At 37.4% G+C, this 19,276-nt stretch overlaps 1 protein-coding gene and 1 pseudogene across 6 annotated transcripts in view; both read right to left on the bottom strand.

The window, feature by feature from the left end:
• The window catches only part of POC5 (POC5 centriolar protein), a 39,590-nt gene that overhangs the window by 8,675 nt on the left and 11,639 nt on the right, over positions 1 to 19,276 (bottom strand). For 5 of the 6 annotated variants that reach the window (XM_027606775.2, XM_027606774.2, XM_027606776.2 and 2 more), the window contains 7 exons: positions 19,036 to 19,122; positions 16,759 to 16,964; positions 14,660 to 14,836; positions 12,465 to 12,569; positions 10,698 to 10,877; positions 8,228 to 8,381; positions 4,571 to 4,845 (listed from right to left, as the gene is read on the bottom strand). In XM_027606775.2, coding sequence (XP_027462576.2) covers positions 4,571 to 4,845; positions 8,228 to 8,381; positions 10,698 to 10,877; positions 12,465 to 12,569; positions 14,660 to 14,836; positions 16,759 to 16,964; positions 19,036 to 19,122 — 1,184 coding nt within the window. The remainder of the gene's footprint in view (positions 1 to 4,570; positions 4,846 to 8,227; positions 8,382 to 10,697; positions 10,878 to 12,464; positions 12,570 to 14,659; positions 14,837 to 16,758; positions 16,965 to 19,035; positions 19,123 to 19,276) is intronic. The other variant, XM_027606780.2, reaches the window with a different exon arrangement.
• Positions 8,628 to 9,630, bottom strand: LOC113929187 (annotated as a pseudogene).

Here is a 19,276-nt window from a genome sequence, read left to right on the forward strand (position 1 = left end):
CAGCTTTGTGCTGAGCGTGGAGCCTGCTGAAGATTCTCTATCTCCTTCTTCCCCTCCCCCTGCTCACATGCTTTCTCTCTCTCAAATACATACATACATTCATACGGTGGATGAGGGAGGGGAAGGGAAGAAATAAGGTGGTATAAAAAGGCCAAATTCTTTCATCCATAATAAAAAGTCCAACAGATAATGTCTGAAACTGATGCATGTGGAAATGATGATATGAGCATATTATTTAGGGAAAAAAAGGTAAATAGGAGAAACAGCTAATAGAATTTAGGGAGAGATGTTTAGACAACTGTTTCTCACTATAATAATGTAGAAACTATTTGGCTATTTAAACTAAGTTTTTGTGGGTCTTATGAATTTAAGAAACCAAAACTCTGATCCTAAAATATTTACCAATATGTTTTTGTGGACTAAATTCATGCTTTTGACCTTAGGGAAACTTTATCCTATTTCTTATTAAAAGAAGGTATAAAAAAGACTTTATAAACTGCTGAAGAGTTTTAAAAACCATTTTAAAATGTAAAATATAAAATGTGCCGGTAAGAGTATTTTTATGAAAAATTGAAAACTGAAGTACAATTAAGCTGGTAACCTTATTCCTGCCCAGTCACATTTGAGGGGTGTAAACACTCCCAACTATAACAGCTGTTCTTACTTGGAGGATGAAGGAATGAACGAAAAACTATGTAAGTTTTGAGAGGGAGACATGTGGAATGAGAAAAACTAGAGTAGTTGGGAAAATGCCCATGGCTGATAACCTTCACCCAACCAGTTGAGAATTGCTTTAAAATGCCTTCAACAGGGGGTGCCCGGATGGCTCAGTGGGTTAAGCATAGTGGGACTCCCTACTCAGCAGAGAGTCTGCTTCTCCCTCTCCCTTTGCCCCTCCCCCTGGTTCGTGCTCTTGCTCTCTGAAATACACAAAATCTTTAAAAAAATAAAATAAAATGCCTTCAGTAAGATGGAAATACATACTCCAGTAAAGAAATAAAGACTAAAAAGGAACCTCTATACACTTCTTTGAAATAGTTGTCTTAATTGACTTGCATGTTTACCAGGTCTGCTTTTTGTTTTCAAATGGTTTGTTCTATAATCAGATTGCGTTGCAAGTTTTGTTAGGTTCTTGCTTTACTTTACAAAAAGTGAAACTGGAAATTACAGAAAAAATAGTCCACTGAGTGTAGCTTATATAAAAAAGATGGCTTAATTACAATCTGTGAACCCATACTCAGTTCAGCTACACTAGCAAATTAATATATACACTTATGTTTGAACATAAAATGGTATGTAATATATGTATATATAATTTTTAAAAATTTCCTGCTTTAACTTTTTTAAACTGACCTTTTGACTAAATGACCACTTACTCGTCCCAGTCATGTTGGATCTCATTAAATTTATCAGCTTAAGTGACTTAAAAAAATGCCCTAAAATGGAAATTCTAGCATTTTATGCCATATCAACAAATGCAACAAAATCAAAAGGATTAAGAAAGCAAAGGGAAATGACATATTTTTTAAAACTCAGTATTTGTGTGTTTTTTTTTTAAGATTTTTATTTATTTTGACAGAGAGATACAGCGAGAGAGGGAACACAAGCAGGGGGAGTGAGAGAGGGAGAAGCAGGCTCCTCGCTGAGCAAGGAGCCCGATGCAGGGCTCGATCCCAGGACCCCGGGACCATGACCCAAGCCAAAGGCAGACACTAAACGACTGAGCCACCCAGGAACCCCTCAGTATTTGTTTCTTAATATTTGACATGGAGACAAACCCGATTATCGGTTAAGAAACAGGGCTCTGTGACCAAACTGTCAAAGTCTGAATTCCAGCTCTGTTACTGCTTGTGTCCACAGGCAAGTTATTCCCTTTCTCTCCCTAAACCTCAGTTTCCATTTGTAAAATGAGGAAAGCAGTGCTGGGTGCCTAAGACACCCTCTCACTTTCCATTCAGATGAAGAGGAAAGTTAAGAGGGCACCTTTACTAAAGAGTTTAAAAATCCAACTGGAACCCCTCAATTATTCCAACTGGGAGTTAGAAAAAATAAAGTGCCACCTATTGTCCAGCCTTGTGAACTGCAACATATGTGCTTGTGTAACTGCCTAATGTAGTTCTTGAAAAGTGCTTTCCACCATGAAATTCTGGTATGTTATTTAACATATTGAGGACGTCTGCAGAAATTAAAAATTTTACAGATGAAGGTGTTATTTTACTAGGATGGTAATCCTCCTTTCTCCAGTTATTTGTTTCCCAGGCTCTGCAGTTTATTCTCTGTAAACACCTCCTTTTAGCAACTGAAAATACTAAGACTGGAAGAAGTTTTGAATAGTTCCTAGGAAGCCTCTGTGATTAAAATGAAAAGAAAGGTAACCAGGCCTACCTCACAAATCTCTCCTTTCCTAGTCCTAACAATGATGGTTTCACATTAGGTAAGTTAGCCAACTAATATTCTTGTTCCTCCTTTTGTTATTATGGTTCTTTTTAAAAACAAGAAGACACATTTGAGGTGAATCTGAATCTGATGACTATAATTATATAAGGAAGGAAGAAAACTAGCATTATACTTAGAGTGATTTACTTCTGATTTTCCTCTCCCCCTAGCCCTAAAGGCTGTATTTATGTGAACAAAATTGAATGTATCTATTAATGAAGGAGGATGTAGCTGGAAGGGCTGTCTACACAATATTGTGTTTTTCAGGTTTCAAAGACTTCAAAATTATCTCAAATGGTTTAAAAAAGTAACAAATAGGGTGGTAAGCATACTCATTCATTCAGTTCTTCCTGTGCATGTTCAGGTTTATATATAAATGCAGATGTACAAATGGTGTAGTCATATTTGAAGGGAATTTTGAAAAATCCAGGTCTGTGTATTATCTGAATATGCAACATGAATGACAAACCAGAAATTTAAATAAACACTCACTGTGTTTACTTAAATGAGATCATCTGTATAGGATCACACTTGAAAATGTGTAATCATGAAAAATAAACACAGCTGAACACGTCAGAGTTGAATTTTAGTGTCTTATTTCTAAGTCAAAACTCCCTCACACATTCAAATTTCTCTTAACAGCTATATTTTTTAACCTCTTTGAATCAAGAGCAAACGTGATAAGCATCACATCTCAACATATTTTTCCCTGAAGTTAATAGCTTCCAAAAGGCAGAAATTCATGTCGGCTGGACTACTCCAGATGACCAGTTGACTGACTCAATGCCTTCCTTAGCTCCAGAGAGCCGTCCAGGGCAATGGCAGCTTCTGAGGGTCTGCCAGGGGCGCCATAAGACATAAAACCTATTCTGCCATCTTCTGTCCCCTCAGGTAAGTGGTTAGGGTCCAGCAGGAGAGGGACACAAGCAAATCAGAATCACCTCAGGAGCTTTATAAAACTAGACAGCCTTTGTGCCTAACCCAAGCCCCTGTAGGGAAGGGGATACATTGTTTTTAAAAAAGCCCTGCAGAAGTGAGTTTGGACTGTATCTCCACTCCCTTCACTTTTGAGAATCGCTGTTTGAAGAATACAGGTTTAACAAGAGGAGGCTCAGGAGTCAGAACCGTGACATGCTTTGTAACTCTTCCATATTAATTAGCTTGATTAATTTCCCTTCAGGCAAGTTCTCACACAAATACTCCATCCCCATTCAACAGTTCCATGCTCTATGTACTTCCCTTGCAAGTAGCTCAGTGACTAGGAAAAACTACTTCCATCTTTATTCCAATCGTGAATTACAACCTAATCAAATCAAGACGGAGTAACTACAGAGTAGTGTTAACGATATATCTACATCCAGGAAAAGGCAAAGCTGTAGTTGAATACAAAATATACAAAGGAGCCCTTAATCTTCTAAGCCCTTCGAAATATGCACTAGAGTTCCCTTCAAAATAGTCTGTCATCAACTCTTTTATTTTTTTTTTAAAGATTTTTTTTTTTTTAAATTTGACAGAGGGACACAGCGAGAGAGGGAACACAAGCAGGGGGAGTGGGAGAGGGAGAAGCAGGCTTCCCGCGGAGCAGGGAGCCCGATGCGGGGCATGATCCCAGGACCCTGGCACCATGACCTGAGCCGAAGGCAGACGCTTAACGACTGAGCCACCCAGGCGCCCTGTCATCAACTCTTTCTCTAATCTATTTTCCTGAATAGTTCTTGAAAAATGTGATATAAAAAATTTATTTTTGTTTTAATTATCACTACTATAATAGAACTTTCAGCTAGCTACGGGTGGCTCAGTTGGTTGGGCGACTGCCTTCGGCTCAGATCATGATCCCCGAGTCCCGGGATCAAATCTCACATGGGGCTCTCTGCTCCGTGGGAAACCTGCTTCTCCCTCTGACCCTACCCCCTCTCGTGCTCTCTCACTCTCTCTCTCTCTCTAAATAAATAAAATCTTAAAAAAAATTGTTTTAGCTACTTCATGTATTAAATATTTTCTGTGGCTGGGCCTAAATACCATACAGACTTTTCCTCCATGAGAGAATAGGTTGGTTCTATGTTCCAAGTCTCCAATATACGAGCAAGTTTTGAGCCCCCTTCCCCACGTGGGCGCCTGTAGTCCCTGTACTAACCATTTCTTCTGGTGCAGCAGCCGCTGTAGACCCAGCGCCGAGGGTTGCAGAAACAGGAAGGTGAGCAGAGGAAGTGGAAGGAGCCCCAGCCGACGGGATGGAAGCGGCGGAAGGAAACGCAGCGGCCCCGGCCGCTCCCATGGCAGCTGGGGGCGGGGACTGTGGCAGTGCAACCACTGGGGGCACTGGAGGGGCCAGAGGATCCGAATGAGCAGAATGTTCTTTGCCTTGAACGCCAGGGCCATACTCTTCTTTTCTATTTGTGAAGTCTATCCCTATAAATTACAAATTAATTCCATTAAAATTCTTCCAGGTTAAGATTCGTTTCATGCCCCCCAACAATGAAAATACATAATAGCTAACTTTTGGTTCTAAAGAAAATGTAGAAATTTGTCATGTATTGCATACTATGTTTAGCATTATTAACTGGGTAATGTTAGCACTAACCACTAAAGACTTCAGACCATTTTCTTCAATATGTGAAAGCTAATGAAGATTTGCTCTTATGTAAAAGATAAAAACAAGTGTGTACTCAGCTAGGATATCAGCTGAGTAAAATGTATTGCCAAAACAGCCATTACAATAATATGGTCACAATCAATCTAAGGATTTATGTCCTTTTGCATCATTTCATACAACTGTCCTGATTGATGGCCTGGTATTTAGAACTGTTGAATTTTTTTTTCTGGTATCACTATACCCTCTCATTTCCATCTGTTGTTCCTATCCAAACAAACTCAACATATTTTAAACTTGATTTTTCAGCACACAATAATAAATCAGTAAGTAACACTAAAATTTTTACTTTTAACATTGTAAAAGAAATCAGTTCTTGCAAGTAGATTATATAACTCATGAATTAAGGTATATTTGCACACTTAACTGATTTTAGTGACACCCTATATAGTAACCTTCTCTCAAAAATGAACCTTACCCTTAGATCAAAGGAGTAACATTGGCTTCCAGAAGCTAGAGCAAAGCGTTTCTTCAAAATTTAGATTCCGCCCCCCCACCCCAGTATTAAAATTTCCACTTAAGTCTGTATCTATGTGGCATCTAACACCAGGGTGAGGGTTTGGAAATTCAGTCACTGAGATGTTTCAGAATGTCTGAAGAGAGGGTGTTAAATAGCCCTACGTTTAAATGGTTTTTGATGTTGTCCTCTTTGTACTGGAAATTTGGGCTTCTGTGTAAGTCCTTCTCTTAGGCTATCTTTATATAAAACAGAGTAATAGTACCTCATTAACAACGTTTAATGAGGATTATAATGCATAGATCCTTTGAAATCCTTTGATGAAGAGGGACTAATTCAATATAAAGTACTGCTTTTACTTTAAAAACAAAACACACATACAGAATTTTAACATGTTTTTGATAGCAAGTGATTCTGATTGTGTCTTTTTAGGTGGGTGGCAGACTTAGATGTGGAGCCAGTACAAAGGTGAGTTCTCACGTTGGGATTCCCTGGAATAGAGGTAGCTGACTAACTCTTCCTAATGTGGGCTGATTTATGCAGTTCCTTTTTGGCCAATCACTGTAAGGTTAATAATTATTCTCGTTTTAACTGGGATAAGTTTTTTCATCTGTAAAGCATTTTTCTGTTGTTCCTAAAATTGCTTTAATATTTGGCAGGTACCATTTTAAAGGCCATTTTTATTGTCACATTTTGCCTTCTTCATGAAACTTCTAATTTCTAATCTTTAAAGATTTAGGATACTACACAGCATGAGATGCACTGCAGATCATGGACAGCAGAGAGGACACACAAAAAACCAAGTATTCTGTTATGACAAGATAGATAGAACATTATTAAAAACTGTGTTATAAAAAACAGTTGTTTTAGGGGAAGAAGGGCCAGAAGTAATTTTTTTTCTTGTGAGAATTAAATTTTTTTTAAAGCTGTTAATGAAATGCCACAAAGTTACACATCACAGAGCAAACCTAGCATTAGTTAACATTGAACTTTTGCTTTTGGTATGGTAGCTCTACCAACGCTACTGCTAGTGTGTGTCTTACTACTCCTGTCATTTTTATCCCCCGTGTGATGATAAACAAACCACCAGGCCACTCACACAGTTAAGATCCCAGGACTTGGCATTAGCTGCAGATAAAAGGAGATTTAAAAGCAACAGGGGCAAAACAAATCATGTTGTGTAATTATCAGAATACATTTTCTCCAAATCCTGTTCTGGATATTTGCCTGTAGGAGAGAAAGCTGTATTTGAATTTAAAATTTAAGACAGTAAAGTTATTAAGGTGGTAAAACACTCCATCCTAGTCAATTCATAACCTTCTTCTGTAGGTTATGAGAAACAGGTCTCTTACAATTGAATGTAGGAAGTATAATTTGTCACTTAACTTGTGAAATCTAGGTCTGTTATAAGTAGATACTTAAATTCTTCAATTTAATATATACAACTTGCTAATAATTACAACTGGTGGTGGTGAGTTTGCTTGCAGTGTTGATACTCAATTAAAAGACCATTTATTGGAGAAATCAAGTACTCCTTTGGGTATTAAGCAAGATAAACTTTCTGGCCTGAGATTCTAGGATTCTAAATTTCTAAGCTACATGGGGACCATACACCATGACTGCTTCAGAAAAAAGTTATTTGCCTTAACTTGCTAGTATCAACAACACACACAATTTAAATAATAAATGTTTGAAGATGCTTTAAAATGAAGGTATGACAACCACAGAAAAGTTATTCACCCTGTACTGGAATGTTGATATTACAAAATGAAATTGTCTCATTGATAAATAAACTGCGAATCTCAAATATGATTTAATATGAGGATATACTGCAAAAAATGTTCATGTATTTACATAAAACAGGCTGACTTGAATCAAGACAGCAATAATTATATCATTGCTATCATCTTACATGTCAAAGTATGTTTTGTCTTTTAAAGAGCTTCCAATTATACTTCACTGCATTTCCAAAAGAACCCTCTGTGAAGCAGGTAGGGAAGATTTATATTATTTTCTTTGTTCAGAGAAGAAAACTAAAACCCACTAAGGAAAATAGGCCTCGGTCCAAATTAGTGGCAAAGACTCTAGTCATGTGCTATTCCAAACCCTGCTGAAGAAACACCCACATAAACCACACAGATTCCAGCCAAAACGTGGACTTTTCTTTTCTTGAAATAAAAGTATTTTACTTGACTTCTGTACATAGGCCTATATTTTATTTGCTGAAAATTAGTTTTAGTTGAGGTCTCTCTTAAATTGAAAACAAGCAATTTTTAAAATGGGAAACCATGACTAGATAAATATTTAATCAACAAAATGGTGCAAGGAATTTGGCTACTTAAAAATAAATAAATAAATGAAAATTTTGTACTTGAAAGCATTGCAATTATTAGCTAAAAGAGCCTTAAAATAATGTTTGGTATTCGAAACATCATTTTAACATTGAGCGTAAACACTTAAGATTTGACAGTTTACTTGACCAGATCTAAGATACCATAAGTAACCAAAACTGGGTGAATTTTCATGGCAGATTTAAAAAGATATGACACCATCAAGTTAAAAATACCAGTACCAGGATAAGACATAGTCACTGCAGAAAATCAGTACTACAGACCACACCAATCACTGAAATCTCCTCAAATCCTTTTTGAAAGTAGGCGGAGAACCTTATACAAAATACTAACCTGTATCACCTCTGTTTTGAAATATAGTCATGGCTTCGAGATTTAATGCACACACACCCCTCATGAAAGCTTTCTTCATGGAATCTTCAAAGTGCTCTTTTTCATGCTGCATTCTTTGAATCTCAGCTTTTGCATTTTCCAAAGCTCCAGATAACTAAATAAGGGGAATTTTTAAAAAGAAGAAAAAGATTTGAGACACACGGAAGGATATTAATAATTCAAAAAACAGACTTACATTATGAAGTTATTTATTTTTTTACAAAAGGCAGGCTATGTTTATTTAGAGTCACAAGGAGTTGATTGACTCAGTGTGACCCAAACCACAAGGAAACCATTCTACTTCACTCCATTCTGAGTCCTAGGGTGGCCCAGACTGGCTGGAGTGCTGCTTGGGGCCCATTCACAGGCTTATAAGTTTCTCAGTGACGGTAATCTGTGACTCTATGAGATTGGCCAAGTAGCTGTTGAGCATGGTGTCAAAGTCATTGGGAATTATCTTGGGTACTTGGTTAACCAGGCTCCTCAAGGAACGGCCCATAGTACTGTCAACTGACACCTTTTGAGACAGCACATCCTCTGTATACTGCAACCCTGTGCTTAGGGCATCTGGATGTGAACCGATGCCCCTCCTACTTGCTGCAGATTGCTTGAGAGTGTGAACACCTGGTTGGGGCTCAAACAGGTCATCATGATCAGGTTGACTCCAATGTGTTCAGTGTCATAATATGAATATTTCACTGTCAGAGGTGTGAATATCACCCCTAGGGTACTCCCAGGGATACCCATTAAAGTGCTGACCTAGGCCTTGATGCTCATGGAGGCTCATATCCACAATGAGGTGAATGGGGATGGAGACTACCCTGCCATAGTACTCATGTATCAGCACAGGGTACTCTGTAACATCATGGCCTGTCGCCGTACTGGCCCAGGATGAGCTCATTTGGAGACTTTCTTATGTAATTCATACATGTTCTTTACCAAATTTCATGTCAACAGCTACCTCATCTTCTGACTCATTGGGAGGTACTGAAAAGAAGCTGTTAGTGACTTCCGTTGAATGCTTGGCAACAGTTCTCAGCAGGGTCTCAATAACTGGGGCAGTGCCCCCATTGCATCATGGCTCTCCACAATGGATGCCAAAATGACCTGGTGTGGCTGGACCACATGGCTGTGGGGGGGAGGTGCGGGGGGGGCAGGGGGAAGGGAAGAGGACTGCGGGTCTGGATCCAAGCCATGGTCCTAGCTGCTTTAGCCCCTGGGTCTGGGGATGAGGCTGGAGCCAGCGCTGGGAGCTGGAACCAGTGCCAGGGCTAGAGCTGAGCCAGTGTTGGGGCTGGGGCCAGGGGCAGGGCCAGGGCTGGAGTAGTGGCAGGAGTACTTGCTGGTATTGGCAGTGTGGCCATCTTGTCAGGCTCTGAAGTTATTTTATGTGAAATACTAAAAACACTTTACCACATACCTCTTCTGCTATGTATCTCAATTAATTTTAAAAGGTGCATTTTACCTCTACTGTCTCTATCAAAAAACCATTTTCATTTCTAACCATAAAATCAAGTTTCAAACAAGGGGAATTTCATGCCAGTCCCACCAAATCTTGCTGATGTGTTTTAATTATACCAAACAGATATGTAATTTCTTACCATAAAACTTATGTAGAATATTAAACAAAATACATTAAGAGCCACAGACAGACTCTCATCTCTTCAGAAAAAAAATACCTAAATGCACTATTAACAGAATCTTTCTTTCCTGTTCCTCCTTCCTTCCTTCCTTTTAAACGTTATCTATAGAATTTAAAGTGCAAAGTGACATTAAGTACAACACTCTATCCCATAGACCAAATCTGAAGGGACCGCCATTTTTTGTTTTTTGTTCGCATGTCATTTTGAATTGCAAAAAATTATTTGTACAATGAATCTTATTTTTAACGTTAAGAACTTAGTGCTATAATGATGAAAAAAGGGTTTTCTTTTACTATTTGATTTTAAGAGGCCTACTGCATTTTTATTTCATTTTGGGCCTCAAATATTTTCCTTTGGAAACAATGTTGATTACTAAAAGTCAATAGGAAAATAACTTCAGTTTATATGCAACTGCTTTACATCAACCTTATCAGAACATAATTTACTTAAATTAACATAAGGATAAACATTTTTGTTTTGGGTCTTTACTTTTGGCTCAATAAAGGCCAAATGAAGAATCTTAAGAAAGCATGCTTTCTTAGAAATATAAGGGTCTATAGGTGATTTACATTTCCAAGGGAAACGTACATGCAGGAGAGCCAACACAAATTTGGAGGTCAGAGTTAAGTTAGTCTGCAGGTCTGACTTGCTAGTGTTCTCTGCCAGGATGTCTAATTTGAACCTACATGGCACTAAATGGAACTGGAAATGGGTTACTCTGCCTAAGTATAAACAGTTTTTTTTTTAATTTTTATTAAAAGAAAGTCAAAGTATGAAAAGAAGTTTACCACAGCAACTCTGGTTTCATAATCATTGGAAATCTGGACACAAACTTGTTCCGCTCTTGCTTGACAAGCTCGTTCTACTACCTCTTTCCACTGCTTCTGTGCTACAGACCGCCAGCCTTTCCAGACCTTCTTCAGTAAAGTTCTCTGGAAGTACTGGTCAGCTAGTTTACCTTCGTAGACCTAAATGAAAGTAATACACAACCTCAAAAACACAGTGACTGGTAAATACGTTGGCAGGGATACTAAAAAAAACATAATGTAACCCTGTGGTAAGCAGTGTACATACATTACCATCTAAGCCTGTGTGATCACGTTATTCTCATCTGCAGACAGAACAGGCTTAGAGAGGTTACGTAACCTGCCCAGGTCACCCAAGTAGAAAGGGAAAAGCCAGCCTCGCCTCATTTCGGAACCTAAGCTCTTATCCTTACATCACTGCTGTATGCCACCAATCAGGTTAGGAGGAAAAAACAAAACAAAATAACAAATGAAAGGAAACGAGTAACTTGCCCTCGGAGTTACGAATCTGTAGCACCTTTTAGCTGAAAGCAGGCCAAGATGAACGAGAGAGAGTGGCTGTAAGGCCGAGAGGGTGGTGCCTGTTGCTTCAGGTGCCACTGCTTTCTCTTCATCCTGGTGGCCGCCGCCATAAGCAAGGCTAACTTAATTCACACGCTTTGCCACCATAGAGTGCTAAAGAGCTCCAGATGGAAGCATATGCCAGTCTTCTTTTTATCAATGAATTTAAATTCTTTTCAAGAAGTAGTTCCAATTTCAATTTTCTTAAATTTAAAAAGCTATTCAAAAACTGATGGCAGTCTCAACTATTTCACTAACATTTAAACATATTCTCATTATTTCACTTTCAAAATATGACATTCTCATTTAAATAGCTCTTTTCAATATGACTAGTGTAGAATTAATCTACCGGGATTAATAAAAAACAATGAAAGCACTAGAAAATATCCTTTAAAGAGAAATCCTGTTCCATGATAGTAGCAGCCTTTTCCTTAAGTATTAATCTCTTAGAAGTAAACACACAGAGATCACTCTATGGCTCACGTGAGCATTAAATAAAACACACACACACACACACACACACACACACACATCAATCCTCTATACTCTTGAGTCTCTATACTGTCTTCTTGTGGGATATACATATGTTCTCATACTTTTCCACTTCTGATACAGTAATTTATTATTTTTAGTTTGTATTTACTCTGCTATACTGATTCAGCTCTTAGTTAATGAAAATAAAGACGTTCAAGTTTAAATTATAAAGGAAAGATAATTTTTATGAAGCTACATAGACATAGCTTTCTTTGATTCTCTAAGGATCAAATGTTTGATACAGTACTGCCTCTTTATGAAGAGGATATATTCAGGCATTTCTGAAGTAGAAACAATATAAGAAGCATATGATATGTTAAAGATTATAAATTCTTTCTCCACATAATCACATCTGACATTAAATTTGTTAAAGGGGTTCCATGAAGAGGGCATCTATAAGTCAAGTATAATCCTTACTAACTTACTACGAAGTAGGAAACGACAGATCAATTGGTCTACAAAATATGAGGTATTTTTTCCCAAACTACACTAAAATCCTTTGAAATAAGAGCAACATTAAATTATAAATTCATTTTGATTTATTAGAAAACAAATCTTTCTTTGGCTTTCACAATAACTCTAAAATGTGATCCTAAACCCTTTTGAGTTCAGAAGTCTAAAATCTGTCAGTTTCCATTTTGTTTCCATACTTACATCCTGTCTGCATTTAACATGGCCAATTCGCCAGTGGAAGAATGTTCTCATCAGCTCTATCCTTTCCTTTTGCTTGCCTATGGCATGAGACAAGCTAGAAATCACCTGTAAACAGCAATTAACCCAATTATTGTGATGCTACAATAACAGTAATTGGTAAAGTGACTTTCTCATATATCAAAAAATGCCCAAGAGAATACCTCTGCATCACAAGTATATTAATCCAGTTGCCTTCATTATTATCTTTAAAAAGACCAAAAACTTGACCACATGAATGCACTACATATCAATGAGTGAAGAGGAACAAAAGAGAAAAGAAAGAAAAATCTTCATTATGTGTATCTTTGCAATAATCAAAAAAGTTTATGTATATGAAAATTAATATGGTCATTGACGTTTAACTCAAGAAAGACAACTACACATTTGAATATTTTGCTACGTATACAGAAAGTCCTGGTTCATTAGACTTGACAGTAGGGACCAGGTTTTAAACATCTTTCTGGTCCCTAAACACCTTTGGTACCTTGGATTAGAAGTTGCTAAGGATTTTCTGGATTCAACAAACTCATAAAAGCAAACAATAGTTATACTATAATGTACTTCTTCAGTTTTTCCTGTTCTTTAAAAAAAAAAATCTATGAAGGCTTTTCAATCCTAAAATGATATTCTATCTTACAAAGAACTGAGTAGCTGAAATATATTTTTTAAATTGGCCACATTAAAGCAAGATTTAGTCAATTGGGCATATTTACTGAGAGACATTTATTCTGGCTCTTCTTTAAATAATTTTCAAAAGTGGAAAAGGGTACACATGCTAAGACATTAGTAATATTCTATTTCTTGAGCTCTATGGTGGCAAACAGCTGTTCATCTTACTCATTTTCAAACTGTACACATGTACACCCTCGTGTGTGATACTTTGAAATTTAAAAATATATATTTAAAAAAATATATATATATATATTTAAAATATTTTAGGGCACCTGGGTGGCTCAGTCAGTTAAGCATCTGCCTTCGGCTCAGGTCAAGATCTTAGGGTCCTGAGATCGAGCCCCGTGCCTCAGGCTCCCTGCTCAGCAGGAAGCCTGCTTCTCCCTCTCCCACTCCCCCTGCTTGTGTTCCCTCTCTCACTGTGCCTCTCTGTCAAATAAATAAACTATTTAAAATCAAATCAAATCAAATATTTTAAAACCTTAGGACAGATTTTTGAGGGCAATAGAGAAAATGACTGACGTTAGTATCTATTGTTTCCAAAAAGGAAACTATATAAAATGTTTGATTTTACATGATACCCTGAACACCAAAATAAATATACATTTTAAAAAATATATAATCTTTATCTAGCTCATTAAAACAGTGAATGCTGTATCTGCAGATAAGTAGCTGAGGTGTCACCTCTGAAAACCACCATCCTTGGGTGGGGGTGAGGGGGATGGGGAGGGAAGCAGTGGATATATTGCCCATTCTGCTTGTTGAAGGTGCTGCTGGGAAGCACAAAATTAGCAAAGACCTGAACCTTACTCTCTCATTCTTAAGAGGCTAAAAGAAGGTGAAGTAAAAAGTACTCTCTGTGTGGGGCACCTGGGTGGCTCAATCTGTTAAGCATCTGACTCTTAGATTTCGGCTCAAGTCATGATCTCAGGGTGGGGACATCGAGCCCAGTGTTGGGCTCCTCCCTGGGCGTGGAACCTGCTTGAGATTCTCTCTCTCCCTCTCCCTCTGTCCCTCCCACCCCTAGGGCGCTTGAGCTCTCTCTTAAAAAAAAAAAAAAAAGTGCTGAGTCTGTAATAAAAGGAAAAAAACTTCATCCATGAATAAAGAAATATCACAAATAAAATATGAGATACCTAAAATGGCCCCTAAAAACATCGTTTAACATGGGGGTAATGCTGGTTCCGTGATGTTCTCTTAAGAGCAGTTAGAAGACTGGGGGAAAACAGTGTCCCCACATTTAGCACGCACTTTTAAAACTTTAAGCACGCTGATGTTGGTGACAATGATTAAATGACATGACCCTGGCATGTTTAATAGGATGAATGTATCTTATTTCTATGCATCTGTTTTTTTTTTTTTTCCAGTTTCTGAAATAATCTTCCCTTTGTATCCTGTATGACCTAAATAATCAGTTCCTGGCATTTATTACCTAGCAAGATCTTTACTGCATCTCACTTAAAAAGAAATTTAAAAGTGAAGACCTCATCTTTTCTCCCAATGGAAACTTCATAGGCTTTTTGCAGCTCCTTTAAGCTGTTGATCTGGTTGCACAGTTGTTTTAAGTGTGCTGCATGTTTTTCTTTCTCTTTTTTCATTTCCATTCGGTGCCAGTCAATAAAATTAAGTCTCCATTTGCTTAGTTCAGATATGATGTTTGTCTGAAAAATAAATACACCAGCAATTAAGTAGTTTGTTTAACAGTGCTTCTTTTTAAAAATTTTTTATTGTTATGTTAATCACCATACATTACATCATTAGTTTTTGATGTAGTGTTCCCTGATTCATTGTTTGTGCATAACACCCAGTGCTCCACGCAGAATGTGCCCTCTTTAATACCCATCACCAGGCTAACCCATCCCCCCACCCCCCTCCCCTCTAGAACCCTCAGTTTGTTTTTCAGAGTCCATCGTCTCTCATGGTTCATCTCCCCCTCCGACTTACTCCCCTTCATTCTTCCCCTCCTGCTATCTTCTTCTTTTTTCTCTTAACATATATTGCATTATTTGTTTCAGAAGTACAGACCTGTGATTCAACAGTCTTGCACAGTTCACAGCGCTCACCATAGCACATACCCTCCCCAGTGTCTATCACCCAGCCACCCCATCCCTCCCACCCCCCACCACTCCAGCAACACTCAGTTTGTTTCCTGAGATTAAGAATTCCTCATATCAGTGAGGTCATATGATACATGTAACACTGCTTCTTAAAATTACAATGAAATTAAGAAACATTAAAAATAATCAGAATAAGCAATCAACATAAGAGCTATTTATAAAGACCACTAATGAAAACGTTTCCAAGTTCAACAGTCATGGCTCTTCTCAGTTCACATTCACCATACTAGGGAAATGAATTTTTTTCCCCTATTTTATTTTGTATGAAACCTTGTTGTTTAAAAAAAATTTCAGGTCTCCTTGACTAGTAAACAGATACTTTGTTTATTCAAGGACTTTGATGTCCATCTTAAGATGGATCAGGGAAAGCAGAAATGCAGGGGTATGGCCTAGGCTCAGCCATAGGAATGGGAAGTTATTTAGATAGAGGCAGATAGTGGAAACCATGGGGGCTGATGCTTTCTTCCCCCAAATCATTTATCACAAAGGACATCTTACAACAAATTGCTAAGTCTGATCCCTTTTCACCCTACTGACTGGCATAAGTAAAAATACACAAATAGTCATGTTATCGAAGAAACTGGGTAACAATATGATTAACTGAACATAGAACAAATTAAATGACTGGCAGTAGCTCCTCCACTGGACTTGCACCACGATTAGAAGTATGACACCTGTTCCAAGGGTGAAAAATGCGAACAACTATACTAAAAGATTATTTCTAGAATTTATGCTACCAAATAATAGAGAAATATAAATGCCATAGAACTCTCATGACTGTAATTTCACTGTGACTGTGAAATCAGTTTTCTCAAACTATGTTTCAGAAAAACTGTATTTCTCCATTATATGTTAAATAGCACAAAAAAAAATCCGTATCTGTAATACTTTGTTTTATTTAGAGGCCAATAATATCACTAAAATAATTAGTTTTTATAGTCTTAGCAGTTACACACTGTGGTTGCTAAAAGCAGCTATAAAATGAATATACGTTGCTAAAATTGGATCTTGTATTTCATATAAAAGTAGACATTTCCATTAGTCACAGCTATGATATGGTAAGGGTTCACTAAGTGTCTCTGTCACACATAGGCTAAGTCTTTTAAAAACATCTGAGAAATGCAATGGAACCTGCAGAGCTGTTCCAGCAACTATTGAAAAGTATGCTATTCAAAGTATAGGTCCTGAACTAACAGAATCACCTGGAAGCTTGTTAGAATTGCATAATCTCGGGCCCTGGTCAAGACCAACTGAACAACAAGCTGCAGCTTAACAGAATCCCCAGATGATTCGTATGGACATTAAAGACTGAGAAGTACAGATTTAAAACACTGGACTGATCTTCTCAGGAAACTAAAGATTCTTTTCACAAAATTTTTTGATTCAAAGAAAACAGTAAAGAGTGGGATCAAGAGCAGAACTGTTACCCTACATATTAAACGACTGTAATTGAACAAGTGTAATACCTTAAGCCCTGAACTCCAAAGATCCAGTACGTTTTCCATCTTCTGAAGGTTTTCATCCGAAATAAGAAAATCGCTCACAACGATTTCATGGACGTCTGCATGACTAGAAATAGATGCTGGTGAGGAAGAGTCACCTAAGAGGTTAGAACTGAAGAAATCCATGACTGGGTGTGAGGGCTTCCTCGGTGACGACACTGGCGATGACCCTGAAGAGGAGGGAAAGGTGTGGTGGTCAGGCTGGAGGATGGATATAACCCAAATGTAAGGAGTTCTAATGGAGGGTGAGACGGCAGTTACCCACGGAGGTGGAGCAAAATGCAGAGATGCTTATGCTTCTTTTTCAGTATGCTTACTCTTAAACTGCACTTAGGCTGAAATTAATACTGTAATTTCAGTACTGTCACTGATTTGGGACTGACCAGCATGGGATGCCTCCTACCCTCCCTCCCCCAAAATGACCTCTATCCTAATCAAGGATGCTTCATATATCCAGGTCCAGCCTGAGCTGAAGGTATTATCATCCACATCATCATATCAACAGTTACTAAGTGCTTACTATGTTCCTGTAAAGATGAGCTCTCCTAATACATGCTGCCCGAAGAGACAGGCATTATTATCTCCACTTTACTGATGAGGAAATAGGTTCAGAAAGGGTTAAGCAACTAACCGAGGTCCCAGTGGTTGTGTACAGGTCATTATTACCTTATGTCAAACACTAGTATGGGTTTTAACACCACTAAAATTCAACTCTCTAAGTAGAAAGAGACTAGTAGTTTAGTTTGATCAGATAATCAGTTTTAAGACACACTGTTGGCCTTCAACATATAGGTGAAAATATACGTATCTATATATATCTATATATATATCCATATATACATAAAATTCCCACCCTCTGCCCATATACATGGTGGGACAGTGGGGGATGGAGGTAGGGGTGAAAGCCAGAACCAAAAGAAGAACTGGCATCTACCTTAAAAAGCACAACCTAGAAAAGGTTACTATTTTATCACACATGCAGGTTGGAATTGCCATTTCTCACAGATCTTGCTTCTGTTATGAGGGTGCTAATAATCAAGATTAAAAGGCCTCCCTGTCTTCCTTAGTGAATGAGATGAGTCAAAGATAAAGCTACTGTAGAACTTGTTACTTAAAAGTACATCAAGAATTCTTTGCGAAAGGGAAAATCATTCCCTAATATATATTTTTACATAAAAATTTATCAACAAATGGTTTAGGCTAGTCAACTATGAGATACTACCTACATATTCTGAAGAAAACCCAAAGAATAAAGCAGAGTGACAAAGTACATGAATGTTCTCTTTCACTGGATTTCACCAATAAGATGTGCACTCATGGGAAAAGCAAGAGGCCCTGCTTTTTATTTTTTATTTTTAAACATTTATTCACCTTTTAAAAAATAGAATCACATAAATGAAGAACTTGAAACATCCCCCAGGGATTACACTGCCCAAGCCTTTTATTGACAAGTGAGGAAACTAAAGGATAGAGGCATTTCTTATGTGGTGGCTTAAATGGCCCGAACATTATATAACATTGAGTCACAGGGCAAGGAAAGTGTTTTATTTTAATTATTTTAAACATTCTGTGTCAAAGAAAAAGCTTCAGTCTGGTGCTAGTATGCTTTTATAACCTCTGTAACGCTTGCTCCTCCCGCCTTTCAACAGAGAAAAAGCAGACTTCAGGCTGAACACAACACCACCAGTGGTATCCAATCAAAACTTATTAATTTTGTTTTAGTTTCATCTATTTTTACCATGTTTTCTATTTGTAAAAAGGGCATATTAGTTTTATGCTATAATCAGCAATGACACAAATTTTCCTTTTAATGAATTTAAGCTAAAAGTCAATATATCTGAAGAAAAACACAAAATGATAGAACAAGTGGTATGAAGGTAGGACAAAAATCATACACAAATGCCTGAATGTTGGGAAATAATGCACTGGTTCATGAAAACATTTAAACTGGCCAAACTCTCTGACATCCCAATAATTCTTTTAAAGTATTTTCCCTCTATCCTAGCAGTTTTAAGAAAGATTGCCACACACTGTAATAGATTAACCTGTCTCAACTGTACTAATTTTGGAATTTTATGAAATTATTTTAAACAGTTATTAATTAATAAATTAGCAACAGCAACATTTAAGAATCCTGCCAATAAATAATATGCTGAAATTATTCCTCTTAGTACACAAATAATATTCATCAAAGCACACAATGTTGTATACAAATAAAAAGAAGCTAAGGAAAAGTCATACCATCTGTCTTTAGATGACCTGAAATATTTAAATCACCTCCTTTTCCAACTTCCATCTCTGTTTCTCTTACTGCAGGGCTATTTCCTGCTGAAAAGAAAATTTAAAAAAAATTTTTATTAAACCAAACGACTCTTATATCAAATGCCTAATTGCACATACCTAATTTAAGAAGGTAACAGTATCTAAGATTTTAGAACAAGCAAAATACAACATGCTGGGGAAAGAGCAACACTAAGACAAA

Source organism: Zalophus californianus, chromosome 5, assembly GCF_009762305.2.
Source record: "Zalophus californianus isolate mZalCal1 chromosome 5, mZalCal1.pri.v2, whole genome shotgun sequence".
NCBI lineage: Eukaryota > Metazoa > Chordata > Mammalia > Carnivora > Otariidae > Zalophus > Zalophus californianus.